Source organism: Saccostrea cucullata, unplaced genomic scaffold (genome assembly GCF_032062105.1).
Source record: "Saccostrea cucullata isolate Sc308-1 unplaced genomic scaffold, CSIRO_AGI_Scuc_v1 ctg172, whole genome shotgun sequence".
NCBI lineage: Eukaryota > Metazoa > Mollusca > Bivalvia > Ostreida > Ostreidae > Saccostrea > Saccostrea cuccullata.
In genome coordinates, this window is record NW_026932814.1 from 362,667 (window position 1) to 388,318 (window position 25,652).

General features: G+C 35.6%; 2 protein-coding genes across 5 annotated transcripts in view; one reads left to right on the forward strand and one right to left on the reverse strand.

Annotated features, from left to right (window-relative positions):
- Window positions 1-25,652, forward strand: part of LOC134236221 (small conductance calcium-activated potassium channel protein 2-like) — an 88,121-nt gene that overhangs the window by 906 nt on the left and 61,563 nt on the right. The gene's annotated exons all lie outside the window — the stretch shown is intronic.
- LOC134236218 (uncharacterized) lies at window positions 10,315-17,503 on the reverse strand. Of its 2 annotated transcripts, none has more exons than XM_062718378.1 (3): window positions 17,359-17,503; window positions 15,457-15,789; window positions 10,315-13,283 (listed from the first exon to the last, which is right to left on the reverse strand). In XM_062718378.1, the coding sequence occupies exons 2-3, from the start codon at window positions 15,782-15,784 to the stop codon at window positions 12,304-12,306; spliced, it is 1,308 nt and encodes a 435-aa protein (XP_062574362.1). In that variant the 5' UTR covers window positions 15,785-15,789; window positions 17,359-17,503; the 3' UTR covers window positions 10,315-12,303. The 2 variants fall into 2 exon arrangements, with proteins under 2 accessions (XP_062574362.1, XP_062574361.1); XM_062718377.1 differs by lacking the exon at window positions 17,359-17,503 and adding an exon at window positions 16,665-17,352.

The window sequence follows — 25,652 nt, forward strand, 5'->3', positions numbered from 1 at the left end:
TCATGATGAGGAGGCAAAATGCCGAATGAAATGTAATAGATTTATATAAATTGCATCGTAGCATGATTTTATTATTGGCTAAGCCTGGGGTGTATATACGAGATCAGATGTTGATATACTATTTGTCTCTTCTTTCTAATATCGGATGTTCACTCAGCATCCATCATATATGAGAAGTGAAAATCTTATACACGGCATTAAGATGAAGGTGGCATACATATACAAATAAAATTTCGAGCGCTTTGAAAATTCAATAGGAAAATTTTTGAGAAAATACAGTTAACTAATTCGTATTTAATTGGCAGTTTAATTTTTTTGGCAATTTACTAGTATGGTTTATTCATTATTTTAATAAAGACAACAGCTTTGAACTTGTACCTCATGATTTTTTATTTTCTAAACAGATACTTCTTTTAATTAAGTAAATATTTTACATGTTTCTATAAATTATCTTTTTTTATTTACTTTATGGAACACACATGTAGTTTTGTTGAGCGATAAGACAATTATTCCAGATGAACAAACTAATATGCAATGTTGGTAGAGTTCCGGACAAGAGTAAAACGATCAATAGATATTCATTGGACAGGCTAATAGCCACTTACCGATTGGATAATTCTAATCTTCTAATCACTGATGCTTCAATCTATATTGTACTGTAACTGTTGACAAGGAATATTGACATTTTAGACTCATAATGGACTTAAGGTTAAACATGTAATGTAATGAATAGTGGGGCTTCGCTGAGCATGCAAAATGTCTTTTACCGTTCTCTCGGAGGGAAACCTAATAGTGTTGTCGTAACATGGTTATTATGTCTTCGACAAATTAGTTTGCCTTGATTCATTTTATTAATTTTCAAGTTTACTCGTCGGAATATTGATTGAAGCTGGGTTTCATGACAGGCATGTCCGTTTCGGGGTGACGTGAAATTTTCAACCCTGACAATAGCATGTTGTTGTAATTATTCAATCCGGTGATCATATTTTTTTACGCTTAAAATATTTCTTTTCCATTATATTGACAAAAGTGCATTCTCGAACCTAAGACACGTAGTTACCAGAACACAATATTTTATTAGAAGTTCTTATAAGACTAGAAGCGAAACCTTTGAAGGAAATGTTATTTGCTTCTCATATATTCAATACTAATGAAATTCATCAAACGAAATATCAAAATTATTTTGTTATTTCATTTCATGCAAAAAGGAAGGACTAAAAAAGGAAATTTTGAAAGGCGGAAGCAATGATTTTTGAAAACTGCAATTTCCTTTTCAGTATTTCTGTTTTTCATTGTGTATTTATGACTAAAACTTTGATGAAAAAAATATTATTTCCTTCATTTCAAGAATTCAAGCAGTTGGAAAAATCACGAATTCATGACAATGTCGAAAAAAAATTTCAGTGCCTTTACTTCAAATAAAATGGCCATGCCTGTTAAGTTTATTCAAAACACTAATTTACTAATACCAAGAGGATTCAAATCCAATTAAAAAATCTGGAGAATCAATTTTCAATTACCTGAAAATAATACTTCATTGTAGTTTGCAGGCGACTGACGTCAAGCGATTTCTTCCACAATAAAATTGTGATTCACTATAAAAATGGAATGCCTCCCTACTCACAATTATTTGACTACAGAATAAGAGTAAAAAGTGGGGAGAACGCTTCGGACCCTTAATCGCCCATCCCGCTCTCTACTGTCAAGGTCACCCACCTTACTCTAAAGAAGTCGCCCATCCCACTCTACCGCCAAGGTCGCCTACTAACTCTACCGTCAATGTCACCCATATCACTCTACTGTCAAGGAGGTCGCCGATCCCTCTATACCGTTGAGGTCGCCTCTCCCATACTACCGTCACGGTCGCCCTATCACTCTACCGACAAGGTCGCCCACTCACTCTACCGACAAGGTAGCCCACATCACTCTTCCGTCATGGTTGCCCACTCATTCTACAGACAAGGTCGCCCATCCTACTCTACCGTCAAACCGTCAAATCGCCCACATCACTCTACCGTCAATGTCACCCATGTCACTCTACTCAAAGAGGTATCCATCCCATACTACTGTCAAGATCGCCCACTCACTCTACTGTCATGGTCGCCTACTCTACCGTCAAAATCTCTCAGTCGACAGATCGTTCGCCTAGAGATCAGCTCCTTCTCGCTTGACACTTAAAGAGAAACTTATGGGTCTTTTGGATGAGATTCTAAAAACCGAGGTGGCCCCGGAGCGTTGGGGAAATGCATATTATCCTACACGAACGTAATATTTAGCCTAAGGGTGATAGAGGTTTTTTCATTGAACCAGAAAGAATATACAGGGGTCTTGTTTTAAATTTTATCAGACGAAGATTACACAGGAGTATGTGATTGACACCTCTCCTTTATGGATCACAAACTTTTGAAATAAATGTACAAAGCAATGTCTCCATTTTCGTATTTATAATTTGAAAAATATGATTAAGGAAATATTTTGAATTTTATATTTTTAAAATAGATTGTAAAAGCCGAACTACATACTACTAAACAGCAACATTCACATGTTCTAATTCATACAAATTCTGCAAATTTCTAACAAAACACACACGGACTCGTATGTTATCTAATTTTAAATCTAGATTGTTTATGAGAAATTATGGATTTATAGAAAAACAAAATTCGTGTTTCTTGAGGTTTTTTTGAAAATTCTTTCTAATGAGAAAGCTCTCAAAATCTTCATTAAGAAAAATGATATTTTAATGGAAACCATTTCATCAAAGCTAAGAACGCGAATTTCTAAGACTAGAAATAATTCCAAAAATAAATGATAAGTTGACTTGTTTAAGCAGGCTCAGCATTTTTACAACGTAGAACACAGATTTACATTTTATTTATAACCCTATAATTGTACAATATACTTAAATTAGTTGAAGCTTTACCTCTAATTAGCGTCGAGAAAATGGCTTTAATGGTAACCAAAGAAATTTAACGACAATCGAAACACTCGTAAAACAATTCACAACGAGGAATCATGGACAAAGCGTCTGACATGTCTATAGCAACCGCCTGATATGTAATGGTGAGTGCAGTAAATGAGACACCTTTACATAAGAGTCCTCATTCTTCATCGATCAGGGCCCCTATACGTTTTTGTCCCCCCGCATGACAAAGGCAGGGATGAATAACTTTAACGCACTTGCCATTTTCTCACATGAAACCTCTTCCTCAAAACATTTTTTTTTTCTAAAAAAGGGTTTGCATTGTATTTTTAGGTTTAAATGTTTCTAGAATTTACATTTTCACGTTAATGCCAAGATGAGAAACAAAGGCACTGGAATGGAATTCGATAATATTAATTCGTAAATTGAGAATAAATTAATACAAATGTAGGTCATGGTGACCTACTTTTCTGTTTGTGTCTGTTGTCAAAAAGTCTGCGCTACAAGACTTGTACATTTTGAGGTCTAGCATCAAACCGTGTCAGGTAATTATACATCCTGAGTGTCAGCTTGAAAGCAGTAATATACATTTTTAAACTTTTTTAATTATTTGGCAAATTCTATAACCTGCACGATATGAGCCATGAATATATTATTGCTTGTGGGGGTGTGATACAATTTGAAATTAAGGTTGTTGCAGCTCATGCAAGAGTTGGGTCATGATAGCTCGCCCCATTTCTACTCTGTCTTTTTTCTTTAGTATAAAAGGTCTAAAATAGCAATATTGTTCAATATGCGGTCAAGGTTCATCATCTGTTGTCAGCTAATGTCCCTTGAACGCTATACATTCTCTGATGTAATTTGTTTTAACCAGTGTAGCAATATATCAGAAAAGAGTTTCTAGGCATCTGAGCCTCTTTTATGTAAATGCGACTATGAGGTCGGTGTATCTGTGCTCTCCATAATCTAATTTTTTTTGTTTGCCCCTGTTGCTAACATTTATTTGATGCCGGCTATGAAGCCCTAGTTTCTTTGTTTCATGAATATGTAATCATCTGCTTGCATCAATGTTTCAAAGATACATGACAGAGTACGAAAAAGTCATATTACTTCATCTATTTCTTTATGTAAAACAAGAACTAACAAGTTTCAGAACAGGAATTGTTAAAAGAGGCAATGAAATCTTCCCATATATATGGAAAAGAAAATGATATTGTATAAAAAATATTTTAATTAATACTGTATAAAAAATATTTCAATTAATATTGTATGAAAATATTTCAATTAATCAACTTCAACACATTTCAATAAAATTTTTACATTATCTAAAACAGAATTTAAAGACACAGCTGAGCAATTTTTACCCTTCGATAACCATCCACTAAAAAAGAGAATTCTCAAGTGTAACATCATTTGTTAAATCAAATTTCGCTTGATTTACCAGTTTTAAACTTTTGTCTCCAAAGATTTGTAATCTATGTATAGATCTAACGCATGAAGCCTTTGTAATAAACAACATCAATCAGCAAAGTTTAGAGGTAAATTAAATTTATTTATTCACAATAATATAACTATAATTCATTGATCAACACATGTAATCATTCACTTCAACTAGAACATGTAATAATTCACTAAAACTAAAACATATTTAATCATTCACTTACATCTAAAACATATAGTCATTCACTTTAAACAAAACAAAAACCCCAACAAATATCACACAATCAAAACAAATATCATCAACTTTTTACATTATATATAAAGTATACATTACCGTGAAATTTAATTGTTACGATTCTTTCATAAACATAATTGTATCCTTTACCAGTAGTATCAAGCAGAAAAACCTACATTTTGGTCCAGTAAAAAGTTCTTGAATAAAACATTAATTTGACATGAAGCCTTCAAAATTCTGCGGGGAGCATAGACTATTGAAAACTATTAGAAAAAAAAATTTAACAAGCTAATTCAGAGAATTTGTGTCCCCCGCTTAAGGAAAAAGTAAAACATGCGCAGTTCGGGGGGAGGGGGGGGGGGGGGGGGGGAGTCGGATCCCCCAAACTGAATTTGTAGAATTATTAAATGTATACATGCATGTATACTGAAGCAAATAAAATATACCATTATGGATATAAAGATTTAATTGCTTATTCTTTATTATGTGTATAGAAGATTCTTTTTATATGGAATATTTATCACACTGTAATGATGATTTTATGAGTTTGTACAAGCCAGATCTCGTAAATTTTTTATTTCGCGTGCTGAATACTATTATTTAGTTTTAAAAAAAGTATTTCTAAAAAAAAAAGTGCCCCGTCCGGTACTTGAACTCCTGAGAACCTGTTTTATACGCAATAACTCCTCATGCCCCTGTGCTAAAAATAGCGACATGTAATACTATAAATACTAATAAAACAAACGGGGCGGGGCACTTTGAGAGGGGTGAGAGAGGTCCTAAGGAGTTTTGGTATAAAATTAAATTGCATAAGCTCAAAATCTTCTTGAAATATCGCCCGGAAATGATAGTGTTACACACTGACAGAATGTATAAATTTACGACCTTGAACTTTGACTTTTTGACCTCAAAATCAATAGGGATCTTCATTAGGCCACAGGGAGTTATGTAAAATTTCATTGCAATAGCTTAAATGGTTCTAGAGATATCATCTGGAAACGAAAGTGTTATAACAGACAGAATTTGCTTATTTATGACCTTGACCTTTGACCTCAAAATCAATAGGGTTCCTCTTTAGTCCATAGGGAGTTGCTATGCTAAATTTCATTGCAAAAGCTCAGAGTGTTCTCGAGATATCGTGTGGAAACGAAAGCGTTACAGACAGACAGAAAGACGGACGGACGGACGGACGGACAAACCCAAATTAATATCCCCCACTTTTCAAGCGGGGGGCAAAAATCTCGTTTGGTGCTTCGAACAAAAGTTAGTGTCATTTTTAAGAGCAATGTTTCAAACGTACGTACAGCTAAAATATTGGCCTGTTTGACAAATCTATTAATTAGAGATATTTTGAATTCTTCCCCATATCACGTGTATTTTTAAAATCCTGCAATCAAAATTTGCTTTAAAAAGATTGTTCGGTATCTCTCAGTCAGTAAACAAGATGTATTTATTTGTGAAACACTGATGCCCCCGTATGGCAACATATCAAAGATTAAACTTTTCTTTGATGCAAATTTGATATACTGGTACCAAAAGTAGGGTATTCTCATTGGAAATACAATTGTGAAATATGAAATATGGCCAAGGTTAAAGTTTTAGCATAAGTACGGAAATCTTCAAGGTCCAGGTCATTGGTATCCAATGAAAGGTCTTGCCACAAAAAATACATGAATTATGTAAAGTAGGGAAGCCCTAGCCCTAACCGTTCAGAAGTTACGGCCAAGGTTAAAATTTTAAAGAGTAGGTCAGACTCCAAGGTCAAAGGTCTTGCTATCAAATGAACGCTAAAAAGTAATGGTCAAGGATTGCTTTTTAAAAGTAGGTCAAACGTTGAGGTCAAAGGGTCAAAGTTCTTGGTAATGAATGATCTTCTCACAAGGATTGCATAAGTATGAGATCACTAGCCCTTAGCATTTAAAAGGTATGGCCAAGGTTCAAGTTTTTTCATTAGTTCAAAAGTCTCCACGGTCAGGGTCAAAAGGTCAAGGAGGACTTACCACAAAGAATATATATGCAAAGTATGAAAGCCCTAGCCCTAACCGTTCAGAAGTTATGGCCGAGGTTAAAAAATTTTAAAAGTAGGTCAACCTCGAAGGTCAAGGGGTCAAAGGTCTGGCTATCAAATGAAATGTCTTGTCACAAGGATTAAATATTTAAAGAATGAAAGCACTAGCCCTAACGCTTTAAAAGTTATGGTCAAGGTTTGCTTTTTAAAAGTAGGTCAAACTCCAAGGTCAAAAGATCAAGTTTCTTGGTATCCAACAAAACGTCTTCTCACACGGATTAATGAAGAATGAAAGCCCTATCCCTTACCGTTCAAATGTTATGGCCAAGATTAAAGTTTTTTCACAAGTACGGAAATCTCCAAGGTCAAGGTCAAAAGTTCAAGGTTGTTGGTATCTAGTGAAAGAATACATATGTAAAGTACAAGTGTTCTGGTTTCTACTGTTCAAAAGATATGGTCAAAGTAAAAGTTTGGAATATTTGTGTAAAAGTGGGGCCAAACTCTAAGGTCAAGGTCAAATTCGGTGGTGCCCAAAGAAAGGTCTTATCATAAGGGATACACATGTAACATATGAAAATCATAGCTCCACTAAATCAAAAGTTATGGGCAAGGTGGAAGTTTTTGCGGACAAACAGACAGACAGACAGACGGACGGACACCACAAAAATATATATACCGGCATAAAAAGCCTTTGTTTTGTCGCTTTTCTTCAAATTCGACAACGAACGACTATCAGAGGGTTAAAAATTAAAATATTTTGTATCTCCCTCGATAAATCCAAAATTTTATACCATGACACTTCCAACAAGCTAATTCAGAGAATTCGTGTCCCCCGCTTAGGGAAAAAGTCGGCTCCCCCTGACTGAATTTGTAGAATTATTAAATGTATACATGTATACTGAAGGAAATAAAATACATGTATGTCAATATGCATATAAAGATTTGATTGCTTATTCTTTATTATGTGTATAGATTTTTTTATACGGAATATTTATCACACTGTAATGATGATTTTATAACCTCATAAATTTTTCATTTCACATGCTGAATACTATCATTTAGTAAAAAAAAAAAAAAAAAAAAAGGTATTTCAAAAAAAAAAAAAAAAAAAAAGAAAGGAAGGATCGACCGAGAATCGATCCCGGGACCTCTCACATTCGAAGCTAGAGACATAACCACCACACCACGGTGTCGCTTTACTGAGTGTGAAGTATATGCAGAACTGAAGTCACATACATGTATATATACATGTTTTCATGTTCGGTATTCTCAAAATTTTACACAATCCATGGTGTTTGATTTATTTAGCCTTTATTAAACAGTTCTAATAGATGTAATAAGAACATAAAGTCCGCTGAGAACCTGTTTTATACGCAATAACTCTCCTCATGCCCCTGCGCTAAAAATAGCGACAAGTAATACTATAAATACTAATAAAACAAACGGGGCGGGGCACTTTGAGAGGGGCGAGAGACGTCCTAGGGAGTTTTGGTATAAAATTACATTGCATAAGCTCAAAATCTTCTTGAAATATCGCCCGGAAATGATAGTGTTACACACAGACAGAATGTATAAATTTACGACCTTGAACTTTGACCTTTTGACCTCAAAATCAATAGGGGTCTTCATTAGGCCACAGGGAGTTGTTATGTAAAATTTCATTGCAATAGCTCAAATGGTTCTAGAGATATCGTGTGGAAACGAAAGTGTTTTAACAGACAGAATTTGCTTATTTATGACCTTGACCTTTGACCTTTTGACCTCAAAATCAATAGGGGTCTTCTTTAGTGCATAGGGAGTTGCTATGCTAAATTTCATTGCAAAAGCTCAAAGGGTTCTCGAGATATCGTGTGAAAACGAAAGCGTTACAGACAGACAGAAAGATGGACGGACGGACGGACGGACAAACCCAAATTAATACCCCCACTTTTCAAGCGGGGGACAAAAATCATCGATCTCTAAATCAACTGCCCAAACTCAAGAAGGTGAACCTTTGGTATTGTGTTTGATTTTCATTTAAAATTGTTGTTGTTCATTTAAGAAACTTGCTTCAAGGAACCTCGCTGTTGTTTATAAGTACATGTAAAGCTTCAGGGTTGGTTGTCTTTAATTACTGGCTTCTACTTTATATGCTCCTTGGCTGAAGCTTTATAGCCACGTTAATAACATGCATCACTCATGTAAATGTTTGTCTTGTATGCATGTGGCTGTCATAAACACATGCCGTTTTGCCGGGTCATACCCTGTCTATAACTGTTTATATGTATGATTAATTGTTTTACTGTTTTACTGGATTTAAAATGATCACCTTAAACTCAAGTGAATCGTAAGATATAAAATTAACATGTTGTTTTTGATATCAAAATATTTGTCATAATCTTAACCAAAGACCGTTCTCGACGTTATACGTCTACAAGCATGGTCACTGCAAAATGGTGCAGAAAGGAATAGGACTTAGGTGAACTTGTTTGTTATCCCCTCGCAACAAATGCAATAGTGTGTTCTTTTGTGAGCGAGTTAGCACTGTAAGAAGCGGAAGTGACGTAATTTGCATTGAGATCGTTATGCGAGGGAATGTTCCGCCTTGCGGTGTCCTTGTTTAACGTTTGAAGCGACTTGTGCATCCAAGAAGTTTTGGTTATGATACATTGATACCAATATTTTACGATCATTTACCTTGGAGTTCTTCCTTTGTTCTCTCTTCGTGTCATTGTATATTATCCATTTGCAATAGAGAACTCGTACGTCATATCATTCCAGTATTCTCATTAATATTTCCGGGGAAAACAGTGAATATCAATCATCAGAGACTCTTCAAATGCTAATCACTCATCATATCGCTTGACTTGTACAGAAAGCTTGAAAAATGTATGTGTTGACGGCAAAAAGAGCATAAATGTTTCTATCTTGGAAATGTTCATCATTCTGAATATTATAAATATTATTAATAAGTAATGTGTATCGCTCATCAGTGTGCCACTAGTATCTGGGCACGAAATTTCAAATATGCAAAGTGTTAAAATGAATTTTGGTATGATTTATATTGTTGCCGGTGGAGAGCTGCAAATTTTGTACTATACTCGGCGATTGAGCTGGGAGGGATCTTTTTCGTGCCAGCACCTACTGCGACACGGGACATCGGTTTATACGGTCCTATCAGAAGACCCGGCGTCTCCATGTTCCACAGTTGGATTCGAACCCGCAAAGTAAGGATCAACACCTACTTCGCGACTCTAGAGCAGCCAGACGCTCTAACCACCTTGACTTGTAATGTACTGTATTTTAACTAACTGTTTTGGACTTCGATTGAATCCCATGACCATACATGTTTCATGGTTCTCTCTTCCTTTCTGCCAGGTAACAACAGACTTTCACATTGCAGTTTAAAATCTTATATCAATTTATGAAGCTTAAGGTAATTTCATATAATTATGTTAATGTTTAGGTCAAGGTAAAATACTGGTACAAGTATATCAATGCCTGGGAGCTTGGAATGCAAGATCAATTTTTTTTTTAATATAGATAACTAGAACAATATAAGTTTAGATGCACTAAATAGCCCAGTGTGCAATTAGTTAAACTCCATTGTCGAAAAACCACAAACTGGTTGTAAAAAAGTTCACTCCTCTTCAGTTGCAATATCTTCAACCACTTGTACACATGAACTTGTACGTCTAGCAGTGTAACTGTGATTACATAGTAATAGTTATTTATATTCACAACTTTTCCACTAGTAATAATAAATCCCGTAATGTGAAATGCCTTTCCGCAGCTTGTTCTTGTTGCTTTACCCACTAGAGAAAACATGAGAAATGAGTTGAGTGAAAACATGTCATTTATTAACTAGATAAATGACGCAAGTGAACAAAAGCACATAAATATACAATATTACATATAATCTTATAAATTATAGCTGGGATAAGGACAAATAATGAATAGTTTCAACTTAGATATAATATATTGCGACTTATTGCTTATCCCAGCTATTGTTATATAATGATGACCAAGTTTGTGTAACAAGAAGGTGGCGTAAAACAAGAGGCCACAAGGCATGTTATATGCTAATTTTTGTACAATAAAGAAAAATCTATATCACAAAAATTGAAACAATTAGAATTTTCTATTTCAAATGTTGTTAATAATTGGGAGGAGGAGGGGAGGTGGCGGAAATTTAATCACAACCTCGTGTTTCCACAGTCAAATATAATGGCCGATCACGCTGAACCCGATCTTAACAGGAGTTCGATCCCGATGTCAAAACAATAAGTCGAGAACAACTGTAATTTCATCTTTGTCAAACAATGTAAAAAAGATTGCATATAAAATATTTTATGGAACATAAAATTTTATTTATATTCACAACTTTTCCACTAGTAATAATAAATCCCGTAATGTGAAATGCCTTTCCGCAGCTTGTTCTTGTTGCTTTACCCACTGGAGAAAACATGAGAAATGAGTTGAGTGAAAACATGTCATTTATTAACTAGATAAATGACGCAAGTGAACAAAAGCACATAAATATACAATATTACATATAATCTTATAAATTATAGCTGGGATAAGGACAAATAATGAATAGTTTCAACTTAGATATAATATATTGCGACTTATTGCTTATCCCAGCTATTGTTATATAATGATGACCAAGTTTGTGTAACAAGAAGGTGGCGTAAAACAAGAGGCCACACAGCATGCCTAATGCTTGCATGAGGCATGCCGCGCCACCCAAGGAAAGGGCATTTCATAATTTTGTTATAGATTGAAAAAACATGTACCTGCATGGACTTACTTAACCCAAGCATAAGACCATATTTAATCATAATCATAAAGTTATATCTATAAGAGTAACATATTTAAAAGCAAAGTTTGCCAATTATATGAATGAAACAAAGTTAAATTAGAAAAAGAAGGAGCAACTGCTGCCTCGTGAACAATATTTAAAAACAAAACTCAGTCTCATGACTGATTTTTACAATCATTTTTACAACCAGGCTGACTTTATGTATAAGTTTCAAACAAAAACCTTGCTAAGCTCCAACTACCATGTACAGTTTTTATAACCAACCATATGCTTATCTCATACACAAATTTATGCAAAAAACTTCTGCTGAGCTTGTAATTTTACTATAAATACATGCTGATCTCCAAATACAAGTCTCACGTACCCGTTCGAGGCTGAAATACCAGTTCACTTTATACAGTTTCTTTGTAGGCAATCGTACGCTGTCTCCATGTATATTAGCTCGCAATTTCGCTGACTTCACGCACAGTCTCAACACCCAATTTAAGGCTGAATTACAATTTCCATAAGCTATATGAGCAACCGTATGCTGACCTCCTGTAGATAGCTTGTACTTTGGGGGCAAAATTGGGGGGTAAATTGTGATCTCGTAAATGAGCTAACACTTTTCAAAATAATACCTGCCAAATTTCTAACCGAATTACTGTTTTATATAGGCAACCATATGCTGACCTTAGTAATTCCAAATTTTAAAATTTTGTAATCTGTCTGAGCAACCATAGTCTGACCTCGTAAATAATTTATATGCTTAATTTTGGACTTGACGCTAAAAATTTTTAATCAGATCCTATTTACGTTCTGAAGAGAAAAAACCACATGCTAACTTCTCTTTTGATAGTCGGTGGCAGTACCTGTATGAGGGGATCATTTAGTTTGAAATTCTCATAAAGGGTTGAAATTTAGAACTTGAAAGCATTTATTCTAATGTAACGTCTGCTTGCATTTGAGTGCCAACGACCCAGTTGTTGAATTACATTTCCAGATAAACCGTTCTTAGCTGCCTCTGTGGCAGCACCAATGCGAAAACTATGACCGAGGTAAAGTGATGAATTCAAACCAATAAAATTTATGGCATGTTTCAAATGAGATGTCACAAAGTTGTGCGGAACTGGTTCGCCAGATTTAAATGTGAATAAAGGACCTGATGTGTGTTTATGTTCAGCAATGTATGCTTTTAAGGCATGAACTGGACAGAATTGACATTTTAAATTATTAGCTGTCAGAGTAATTATTAATGGCTGCCTATCATTCATGGTTTTTGAATACCTGAGTGTGATCTGAACTGAATTATCGTCATTGAACATTATGTCTTGTCTTTGAATTACTTTTGAGTTAAATGTTTTGTTTCTAGGAACGAGTTCACCTAACCGCATAAAGGCATGAAAGGCAAGAAGGAAAATTGCTGACAGCAGAGTTCTTGAGTCTGCTTCTTGAACAGTGTGATCTAAGGCAGATAATAATTTGATAAGAATGGGTTTTGTAATTGGAAGTCTAGTGTCAACAGTTCTTGCTAGGTTTTGGGCTCCTTTGATAACTTTTCTCACTATAAAAGAGTGGGTAGGGTCATGAAAGTCAAAAATCTTATGAACGAAACTAATTGCCGAAACATGTGAAGTGATGGTGGATGGGCTTAAACCCTCAGTGAATAATTCACCAATAAAATTGCAAATAATTCCTTCTGCAAATGGGAGAGAAAAGGGTATACTATGAGTGTCACAAAATTTCTTTAACAAATTCCAACTTCGAAGGTATAACTGCTTAGACGATAAAGACAGTGATGCCTGAAGTAACTGCTGACTTGGTTGGCTTATATGTAAATCAAATGTTCTGGTACTGCTGTTGGCTTGAGGTCCAACCAAGGGGCAAATTTCTTGGCTTCCTGGAATTTAAAGCGGGAAAGGTAATCTGCAAGTACATTGTGTTTCCCTGGAATGTGTTTTGCTTTAAATAGTATGTTATATTTCATTGCTGCAACAACTAATCGGCGTACAAGTTTCATCAATATTTTGTCTCTGCATGACTGTTTATTAATAACCTCAACAACTGCTATATTATCAGTGAAAAAGAGAATTTTTTGATCGCTTAAATAAGGTCCCCAAATTTCTACCAACAGAACGATAGGAAACAGCTCTTTAACAGAAATGTGATAATCTGTATGAATATCTAGCCAAGATTGTGCAAACCATTTTGAACCATATACAGCTGCATAACCCAAGGCACCAGATGCATCTGTATATATATGTAACTTCTGTGAAGACAACCACTCATCCTGATGAAATATTGACTTGCCGTTGAAATGATTGATAAAAAGTTGCCATGCTTTAATGTCCGCACGTTCGTCAGTAGTTAACTTTATATAATGATTTGGTTTGGACACACGACGAGTCAGATCTATTAACCGTCTCAAAAATGCACGACCAGGTGTGACTACTTGACAGGCAAAACTGAGAACACCTATCAAAGACTGCAACTCTCTTAACTGAATTTTTTTTTCTATGGACTGTCTTTTCCAACAATTGTCTCATATTAGTGAGTTTGTCTTCTGGGAGTCTACTTTGCATGAGAACAGAATCTACCTCAATTCCATAAATGGTTAAACAAGTTGTTGGTAATACAGTTTTGGATTCTTTAAGAGGGACTCCTACTCTCGAACATAAACTTTCAAAATTTCTAACATCAGAGAGACATTTTTGAGATAAAGCTGGTCCAATGAAGAAAAAATCATCAATAAGATGAGACATACCAGAGGCCTGATATTTATTTAACATAATCCATTGCAAAGCTGTGCTTAACCTCTCGAACAACTGACACGATGAACTGGCGCCCATTGGTAAACATTTATCATAATAATATTGATTGTTCCAAAGAAAACCTAAAAAATGATAGTCTGAAGGGTGTATTGGGATGTTTCTAAACCCATCTTCTATGTCTAACTTAGCCATAAGTGCCCCTTTCCCAAATTTCTTAATTAGCTGTATTACATTTTCAATAGAATCATAATGCACAACCGCATTTTCTCGCGAAATGTGTTCATTTACTGAATTACCCTCTGGAAAGGATAGATCGTGTATGATTCTAAATTCTCCGGGTAGCTTCTTAGGCACCAGCCCTAATGGCGAACAAATGAAATTTTCAAAGGGTTTAAGTACATGAGGACCTGAAATACGATTGAGCCCCAATTCCTTATTCAACTTATTGTTAACTACCAATGGACTTCTCCTAACAGATGAGTGATTGCTCTTAACAGAGGTTGGCAGAAATTCACTGCAGCCCAGTTTAAAACCAAATTTAAATCCATCAACAAGAAAATCAAGTAAGACCCTGTCATAACCTTGCAATTCCTGACAAAGAACTTCATGTTTTATTGTTGTTGGTATTGTTTGGTTTCCTGATAGGATTGTTTCGGACCCATTTGTTACATTTCTTTTTGGGATGCTGCTCGCCGCAGTGTTGGCAGATGTGCATGTATTTACATGGTGAGGTTTTACAAGGTTTACCGTTGTTGTAGCTGAAGCAGGCCAACTCCCACTGTTTTGTTTTTGACTGATTGAAAAGGTACTGGGAGGAGCGAAATGAACGAGTTAAAGTGCAAGCTTTCACCATGTATTCAGTAATGGGAAGTTGCCAAGGTATCTTATTTGATTGTCGGAGTTTCCGAAAGTTTTCATCGTAGTATCTCCAGGCCCCATCCCCATTAGAACTCCCAATTTCCCTAACAGTGAAACAGTATTTTAGTAGATTGGCATGTTCTTGGGGAGACTTCTCGGTGTAAATTGACATGAATATCAAAAATGCTGATGTCCACTGATGAAGTGACATCACTGACTGTTTTGTTGACTGAGGATTTAATTGAATAGCATTATTTTCTATCTGAATTGATATGTTTTGGTCTTTGTAATTTGGAAGTAGACATTTGAGGTCAATGAATTGATCATTCCAGATTTTATTTTTTATGCGAACTGGAACGTTAGCACCCAAAGGAATACCATTGTCAACTGATAATGGGGTAGAATATGTGCTGTTGCCATTTAATGTATCTGCCACTGACTCACCTGAACCTGAAAATAACTGTTGCAGGGTGTTTACCAAATTTAGACTACTTGGATCGCTAGAAGAGGTACTTGATGCAGAGGGTACAGCCTGTGAAGTAGAGGGAGTATCCTGAGAAACGATATTATTTGAGGAAGCACTGCTTGGTGTCAAAGCCTGTTGTTGTCTAAGAATTGCTGCTGCAAGCTGGTCATAGTCAATTGGAGGGTTGTTGGTGCAGCTCGCTTGAGTAGCTGATGAACTGGCATCAACTGCGTTGCCCAATGCCGAGTCTACAGGGGGTGCCTGAGCTGGTTGGCTGCGTAGTTTCATCCTCTTTTTTGGTGGCATATTTTCTACAATAAGTCTGAGCAGTTGTAATTGCCATAGGTGTTAATATAATCATGATCAAAGTATTAATAATGTTAGCCATTCAGCTATAAGCACATGTTATGCACCAACATGTTACATATTTTCCATCTTTGTCATTTGTAAATAAATTGTTCATAAGGCATTTGAGCCAATCATATCACATAATAATTGTCAGCTTGAAAACAGGTCAGTATCCTGGTCAAATCAAAATTCATCATAAGTTGCAGCTCATAAAAAGGAAAAACAAAAACAAAAAACCTGTGCTCATTCCACTAACAATAGAAATGCACTAGAAAAAACAAACCTAGCTGCATTTAACATCATAGTGACAATGACAGCCAACTCTCTTATGTTATAAATAAATAAATTCCTCCCGACCTTCATTATATATCGGGAAGGTAAAGAAAATTAAGCTGTCACCGTCATATGCATAAAAAACATTGGAAGGCAACCACTTTATAAATAAATAAACAGATCTTCCCAACCTTCATTAGCTATTGGGATGATTAAGAAAAACAAACTCCTTTTTTTAAATAAACAAAAGATCTTCCCAACCTTCATCAGATATTGGGAGGATTAAGAAAAACAAACTGGAGCCTTCATAAACATATGGTGGAATCATTGACGATTCCCAAGGAATCACTGAAGATTCCCCAATTCTGACCGATACTGACACTGACCGCATGACAATAAATCAGGCGACATAATGTGCAGAAACAAGTCGAGGTTTACATTGAAATTAAATAAGCATTCAAGCAATTGCCAATATCATATTTATATATTGAAAAATATAGCAGAAACATATTGCAAAATTTCCATCACATGCACAGTCATTTATCAACATATGTGCATGTTTTACTTATCCTTATTCTCCCACCCTGGCAGATGGGAGGCATAGAGGACAGCACTCTTAATGCTCTGGAGGTATTTCCTCATGACCCGGTGATCGTGACTGCTGTCTTTGAGGTGGACCCCATCGCTGGCCAAGAATTTCATTTCTGGATCCCAGAAGCCGTGATGGTGCCAGAACAAAATGTTGCTGGTAGATCGGTGGCACTGATCATGCAGGAGTTTATTAGTGTCAATCACTTTAAAATTATAGTGGTCCCCTACTTTGGATGGATGTCTGCGTAATAACTGTCCAATTATTACAAAGGAAAATTTGTTAGTTAACAGTAAGAATTGCGCTAACGACATAATATTCCGAGCGACCTCGTTTGGTGTTGCTTGTGGATTTGACAAATCATTCCCGCCAATTTGCATAAAACAAATGGCGCCCTCAATATGTATGCCCTGAAAGTCCAGCAATTCTCGAGAGTTGGCTAGATCTTGTGTCTTGAGGCCGCCCCTGGCTCTAATTAACACTTTAAATTTATCTTTATATAGTCGTAAGTTATCAAAATCTGGTTCATTCTGCATCAAAATTCCGAGTCTCCTGATGAAGGAATGACCTATCACCACCACTGTGCGCGGTTTTGGATCATCAGTACTTGCCGCCTCCATGCCGACTTATACATTCAGACAATGAATCAAAGGTTCAAATAATTACGCACCTTAGATAGTGTCACAGCAAAATATAAGTGTATATTAAATCGATGAAATCGATATCCTTGTGTTTCTGCTGTTTAAAAATTTAATCACAACCTCGTGTTTCCACAGTCAAATATAATGGCCGATCACGCTGAACCCGATCTTAACAGGAGTTCGATCCCGATGTCAAAACAATAAGTCTAGAACAACTGTAATTTCATCTTTGTCAAACAATGTAAAAAAGATTGCATATAAAATATTTTATGGAACATAAAATTTTATTTATTGTACACCTATTGCTTTTAGTTAAATGTTGAAACACCCATTAATTATAGATTTCAAGGCATGATTCCTTATTGTTGCTCTCCTTTGACCTTTGATGCTGACCTTTTCCTGCTGACATGTAGCTTTCTAATTCTTAGAAAAATGTACTTTATCAATCATTAATGGTTAACAAAATAAATTAATGACGGTATTGGATTACAGAAACATATCCATTTGCCATGTACATGTAAACGAATCCATTTTTGTGGACGAATAGCCAAAATCATTCTCAAATTTATCTTCACACACTAAGTTATAAAGGTTTCAATAGAGTGTTTATCGAGCTATTTTAGCAGACATGTACAGTTTGTACATAAATACAATAAATGTAGGAAAATATTGATATTCGAGACATATGGTTTCTACATATACGATTGATTCATTCTTCCCTTAATATTCATGGAAACAATTCAGCTTGTCAGTGAGATCCGTCTGTTTATTACAAAATTGATTAGGAAACAATATTATTATTTCTGAAAATGAATATCAGTTCATCATTTTTACACGGACAGTTTTAATCCATATAAGCAGATGTTTTTTTTTAAATAAATGTATACATCTACATGTTAGAACGAATATCTCTCTTTCTATATACGTATATATATATATATATATATATATATATATATATATATATATATATATATATATATATTACTCTCTCTCTCTCTCTCTCTCTCTCTCTCTCTCTCTCTATATATATATATATATACATGTATACGAAAGTTCACACATTCTCCCATATCTCGAAATTGTCAACATGAAACAGAACGCCATTACAAAGCATGCCAACGTTCGCAAAAAACGGCTGAAAACTGTAATCAACATGCGCATTTCCTTATCTACCTTTTCCCGTTCCTTGCTGAGTCTAAGGTCTTTTCTGATCCTGCCCCTTTCGTGTCTCCGTCGTCCCCTGCGTATGCTGAGCCCACGTCTGAGTTGGTTTTCCTGACGAATGAGTCTTGGCAGAATACTGACAGCGAACAATCCCCCAGAAGAGCTGCACTCTCAGCTTACTTTTTGTAGCCTGGGTAAACAGAGCCTGTATCAGCTTGGACTTCAGACTGATCCTTGTAAATTGATCTTGTGTCAACTAAATGAAGAGACGTTTTGGTAACAGATGTACCAGACTGTAAAACAGTACGGGATTTAAGGACAGAGATACATACAGAGGAGAGGATGATAATATCTATGCTTATAATCCGTTTAATTTTCCTACAATTCTCGGGTGTTGAACGGTTATTATTATTTTTTTTTTTTGAAATTGGATTATATCATTTGTCGGTAAGTACCCTCAATAAAAGAATTTACCTTTTTTTCCCTGTTGGATTGATTACATATATGCTATGACTGAGCGCTTGAAAACAAAGATGACCTTTGCTACTATTGCTCGGCGAAACTAATATTAGTTTCTTAGTAATTGATTTCTCTCAATTTGTATTAACATCTTCCAAAAATATTTAATTATTGAATTGTCTGTATACTGTTTCAAATAGTTATAGTTTATTTGGGTAAATTATTAACCGAAAGAAAATGTAATACAACAATTATTTTCTTACGAATCAAATTCATAAAATTCTTTTTCTATAATTTTCTCCACTCTTTAAGAATATTTCAGATCAAGTAGATATTTTTTCAATGGACGGGAGTTCCGTTTTCCATTATGCCCGTTCGTTAATTTTCTTATATGTGGGATGTAAGCAATTATTTTAATATATACAAGTATATGTAAAGGATAATTAAAAACAAAACGCTTTTCAAGCACCACAAGCCTGGCGCAATGGTTAGAGCGTCTGGTCTAGAGTGACGAAGTAGGGAGTTGATCCTTACGTCACGGGTTCGAATCCAACTGTGGGTCATGGAGACCGGTCCTTCGGATAAGGCCATATAAACCGACGGCGAGGTCCCGTGTCGCAGTAGGTGCTGGCACGAAAAAGATTCCTCAGTGCTCAATGGCCCTGAGTGTGCCAAGAGTAGGACAAAATTTGTTGCTCTCCACCGGCAAGTGGTTGCGTACGTCTCTATATGAATGAAAAATTCTCGAGAGGTATGTTAAATAACATACAATGAATGCACAATAATTAGCCGGGCTTATTGCTCAAAGAGCAATTGCCGGCTTATGTGATCCTGTTCAAGGCAGGATGTTGACCCCATAGTCGCCATTTTAAAGTTACGTGCAAAAATATAGTTCTTTCTCTCAACCGCTTTTGAGAAAATACAAACGCTAAATAAAGGAACAAAAATAAAACGAAGTTTTATCTATATAAAATAAACATTAGTAGTAATGACTCTGAAAACTTCATAAGTCAAAGAACATAGTTCATTAGCGTAAGGATTTTTGACAATCAGTGTTACCGTAGTTCTCTACACATACGAGGTAGAGCAGGAGAGGGAACCAGACTGGCCTGTTTGTTTACATTCAGCTGCGCGGTACAAGATTAATTCTGATTCTGACAAAATTGGACCGTGGTATTAGGATGGAAAAATTCACTGTCAGTGTTTTATCATTTATATTGATAGTTTTAAAATAATTTTTTCATCAGAATATAAACGTGATTCATGTAAGAAATCCATTCTACTCTGTAAATGAGCCCGGCTCCCTGTAATTCTGAGTACTTTGATTTTAAAATTTGCTTTAAAAATCACCACCGGGTCCTGTCTTTTTGAGCAACTCATGAAACCTTCCAACTTCTTCAATGAATGTAAGCTAATTTCTTGGGAGTGCATTTGGGGCGGATTCTTACTTAGGAAACATAAGAATTAAGCTATAAAATTCTTCATCTTAAGAACGACAGGACCATTTATTGTTAGATCGATCTTCCTGTATATCTATCTACATGAAAGTCAGCTCATAAACGAGTTCCTTGTTATTTAAAACGGATAGGACATTACTTCTGGAATTAACAACCGCCCGTCGTAAGATATAGATATAATTTTGTCTGATTGTGTGTACAAGATAAAAGTAAACATAATAAAAATGGTACCCACAACAAGTATTTCTGTATGTATAGTAGTCAACCGTACCCATAATACTAGAACTAATTTCAGCTTATAAAACACGAACAAATCCTACCCCACCCACCCCTTAAACCCTGTAAGTCACATTGTTTAATTATATTTTACAACAGTAATTCCTAATGCATTATTATGTTACAGCATGCAATGTTTAAAGTCAACATTTCACAAAGCATAAAACAAAGGTTTATGAGATGCATGCTTTGTTTGGTCGAATGTTGGCGGACAAGTTTCTAGGCCATTACTTTTGTTGTCTATATATAATTTGAATTATCCATGGATTACTCTGTTTTCCGCTTTAAGAAAAAGGGTCGACAAGATTCATAATCCTCCATGACATCTGATTCAACATCTGATGTTTTTATTGGCTCGTATTTGCTTGGCCCGCGATTTGTATTGTTAGTTGGACTTTAAAACATGATTACTCTTTGGTATCTCTACATTCCATAATGCTTTCAACTGAATAGAATCTGCATCTAGCTACATATAGGAAGGAATTGTATGAAGAAAGGTCTTATAGCATATATGATATATGAAGAAGTGGCCAGTGTGTATGATTAATTTTTGGTATAATGCCACAATCTTAAATTGTACTCTTCCAAGCTCCTGCAACCATAAAATACAGACGCATACTCACCTGTTTTAGTTTTCTACAATAGTCAAAATAAATATCATTTCTTAAACTACATCATATGAAAAGGGAATCATTTGTTTTCCTTACAAAACCCCTGTAGCTATACATAGTGCTAACGTATGTGTCGGTCTTCGAAATAAGTATCTGAATTTTAACTTCAATGAGCAAGCGTGCTTTGGATTCTAAGAACCCCAAAAAGCTTAAAATTTTCTCATCGTACAGTTTGTAGTCTTACTTGTATCTTGATTAGCCAATTAATTGTAAAACTGGACTCTTATGCATCAGAAATACTAGTTACTTTATATAAATTTCTGTAGTGAAGAAAATAAAGTTATACATTCAAACTATAGATCTTGTCACGCCAAATCAATTTACCCGAGATTATTTAGGATATTTGCAATCTAAATGAGGTCGCTCCCTGAACGGAAAGTCGTGGGTTCGAGTCGCGACTGACCTAATTCGTTAACAAATACTCAGCAACTGTTCCTTCATCGAACGCTAGGCACTTTGAAGTGCAGGTTGTGAGTCCTTCGGATGAGATCTAAAAATCCAGGGCCCACGTCATGGCAAATCTTGGCATGATAAAGATGCCTCACTGCCCATGAGTACCGAGTAAAGGTCTAAATTTGAAGCCCTTCACTATTATACATGATGACGCTTCCATATGAGTGAAAAATTCTCGAACAGAACTTTAAACAAAACACAGTCAATCAAGCAATCCCTTTGCATTGCAGAAGTCATCATTTAGGGAAACCAACAAGGAAACACAATTCTTAATTATTTTCAAATGTTTCTTTGGCCAGCCGATTCTCTTGCTATGTTTCCTTTACAAAAAACAAATAAAACAGTGGAAACTTCCAGCAATATCTGTGAACAATTCTGGTCTGCTGTAGCTGTTTTGTTTCAGTTGTATCTTTTGTAAGAGGAGGAGAAGAGTGTGTGTAAATTTTTTGGTATAATGCCACAATCTTTAAATTGTACTCTTCCTAGCTCCTGTAAGGGGACGACCATTTGATTCTGAGGGGGGGGGGGGGGGGCTGGCAAATTTTTTTGAGACGGATTATTTATTTTCATTCCTGTCAAGGACAGATTATTTATTTTCAAGATTATCGCGGACAGATTATATATTTTCTTCTTTGTCTTACGTACCTTGATCGATTGATTCTAAAAGACTAATCATTTATATACCATAGGCGGATTCAGGAGGGGGGGACGTGTATAACTTCGTTCAAGCAAGAGGTCTGGGGCCGCCTTGAGGCCCCCAGTGGGTCCTGGGTGAAGCACTGGTGGAGGCCAAGGGAGGGAAATTGCCCAGAATCTCTTGGGTTTTCGGGTATTTTAAGAATAAAACCAGGACAATTATACATGTAGTGGTATTGGTTATCATGTACCAAAGTATGGCATTATTAATATTGGTCATGTCATACTTTGAATAAAGGGGGTCCAGGGGGTGAAGCCCCTCTGAAGCTCGTGGGTTTTTGTGTATTTTAAGAGTAAAACCAGGCACAATTATGTAGGAATTAGTTAGTTATGTTCCAAAGTATGACATAATTAATACTAGTCATATCATACTTTGAATGAACGGGGCCTAGCCCCCTGAAGCTCTTGTGTTTTTGTGTATTTTAAGAGTACAACTAGGCACAAAAATATTGGTGTTGTACTAAACTATGGCAATATTAATATTATTCATATCATGTTTGAAATTTTAGGGGAGGGATCATACACATGTACGCCTTCCTTAAATCCGCCACTGTATACTTTGTATTAATTTATCGGGAAGTATACTTCTTTGACAAGAAAATTTATCTTTTGTGGTGTTTAAGAATTGGCTTGTATTTAAAGTAATTCATCACATCTACTGAGTGCACATTGCCATGCTGATCAACTAACTACAAGTATCCAGTCTGGTAATATGATTTTAAATACTATTTGGTTCTAAAATGGCGAGCGAAGCGAGCCTAAAAAATGCTGAATTGAAGATTCTGAGGTTAAATTGAACGTAAATAAAAAGGTATTTTTCACAATATTTAAATATCATAAGTCAAGGTCAGATTATTTATTTTCTTTGCAGAGGAGGACAGATTATTTATTTTCAATAATCTGTCCTAAGGGGACGACCATTTGATTCTGAGGGGGGGGGGGGGGGCTGGCAGATTTTGGAAATAAATAATCTGTCCCTGAAAATGTTGAAAATAAATAATCTGTCCTCCACTACAGAGGAAATAAATAATCTGACCTTGACTTCTGATAATTAAATATTGTAAAAATACCATTTTTATTTACGTATGATTTAATCTCAAAAGTCTTCAATTCAAAAATTTTCTTGGCTCGCTTCGCTCGCCATTTCAGAACAAAATAGTATCTAAAATCAGATTACCAGACTGGATACTTAAGTCAGTTTATCAACATGACAATGTGCACTTAGTAGGTGTGATGAATAACTTTAAATACAAACAAATTCTTATACACCACAGTAGATAAATTTTCTTGTCGAATAATTATACTTTCCAGATAAATTAATACAAAATACACTTAAACACTGGCGGATTTAAGGGGGACCTACATGTGTACGACCCCTGGCCCTCCCTTAAAATTTCAAAGTATGATACGAATAATAATAACAATGCCATACTTTAGGACAATACCAATATTTTTGTGCCTAGTTTTACTCTTAAAATACACAAAAACCCAAAAGCTTCAGGAGGCTTCGCCCCCTAGGCCCTTTTCAAAGTATGGTATGACTTAATAATGTCATACTTTGGTACATATCTAACCAATTTCTACAAAAGTTTTACTCTTGTACATATTGAAAAACCCAAGAGCCTCAGGTGGCTTTGCTCCCTGAACTTACTTCATTCAAAGTACTGTATGACCAGTATTAATTTTGTCATACTTTGGTTTATAATATTAAATACCACTATAATAGTGCCTGGTTTTACTTTTAAAATACACGAAACCCCCAAGAGCTTCGGGGGTGTGGGGGGTGTACTCCCTTGGCCTCCACCAGGGATTCGCCCAGGACCCACTGGGGCCCTTACGGCGGCCCCAGACCTCTTGCCTAAACAAAGTTATACCTGTCCCCTCCTCAAATCCTGTATCCGAATATGGTATATAAATGATTAGTCTTTTAGAATAAATTGATCAAGGCACGGTAAGACAGAAGAAAATAAATAATCTGTCCTTGATAATCTTGAAAATAAATAATCTGTCCTCGACAGGCATGAAAATAAATAATCCGTCTCAAAAAATTTTGCCGCCCCCCCCCCCCCCTCAGGATCAAATGGTCGTCCCCTTAGTGTAGTCTACTTGTGTGCCAAGTTAAATTGAAATCAGACCAAAACTGTAGAAGGAGTAGTGTTTTAAAGGAATTTCACAGAAAATTCTATTTTTAGTAACCACGGCAACACTATTCATCGAAATCAAAAACCGATGCACAGAATTATGTGTCTTAGTGTAGTCTACTTGTGTGCCAAGTTACATTGAAATCGGACCAAAACTGTAGGAGGAGTAGCATTTTGAAAAATTGTTTACAGACAGACAGACAGACGGACGACAGACACCTTACTATTGCATAAGCTCTTCTGGTCTCTGACCAGTAGAGCTAAAAACCGATGCACAGAATTATGTATCTTAGTATAGTCTACTTGTGTGCCAAATTATATTGTAATCGGACCAAAACTGTAGGAGGAGTAGCATTTTAAAATAATTTCTCAGAAATTTCTATTTTTAGTAACCATGGCAACACCGTTCATCGAAAGCGAAAACCCATGCACAGAATTATGTATCTTAGTGTAGTCTACTTGTGTGCCAAGTAATACTGAAATTGGACCAAAACTGTGGGAGGAGTAGCATTTTCGAAAAAATTTCACCGAAATTTCTATTTTTAGTAACCACGGCAACACCATTCATCGAAATCAAAAACCGATGCACAGAATTATTATCGGCCGCAGCAGCGGCCGATCTATTTGTGATTGTGTTTGAAAGTGCACATGGGGAAATGAGACGTTATTTTTATATTACTTCAATAAAATGATAACAAGTAAAAATCATGAGTAAAATATTTTAAAAACTTGCTTAAACTTAGTATTAAATGTTGTTATTAAATTTCAGTTTCATTATCATTTCTCATCAGATCATCGATAATTTATGGTAAATATAAAAAGAGTTTACATTAGCTACTCCCCAGCCTGGGAGTGTGTAAGATATGAAAAGAAATCGTCAAGATTTTCCGGATAATAATGATGTGGTCCCAAGTGCATAGTGAATGAAAAATTGAGGAGTTTTTCAACTACTAATAAAAATTGTTTTGAATGCATTTGGTCTACATCTACAAAGGACACATTT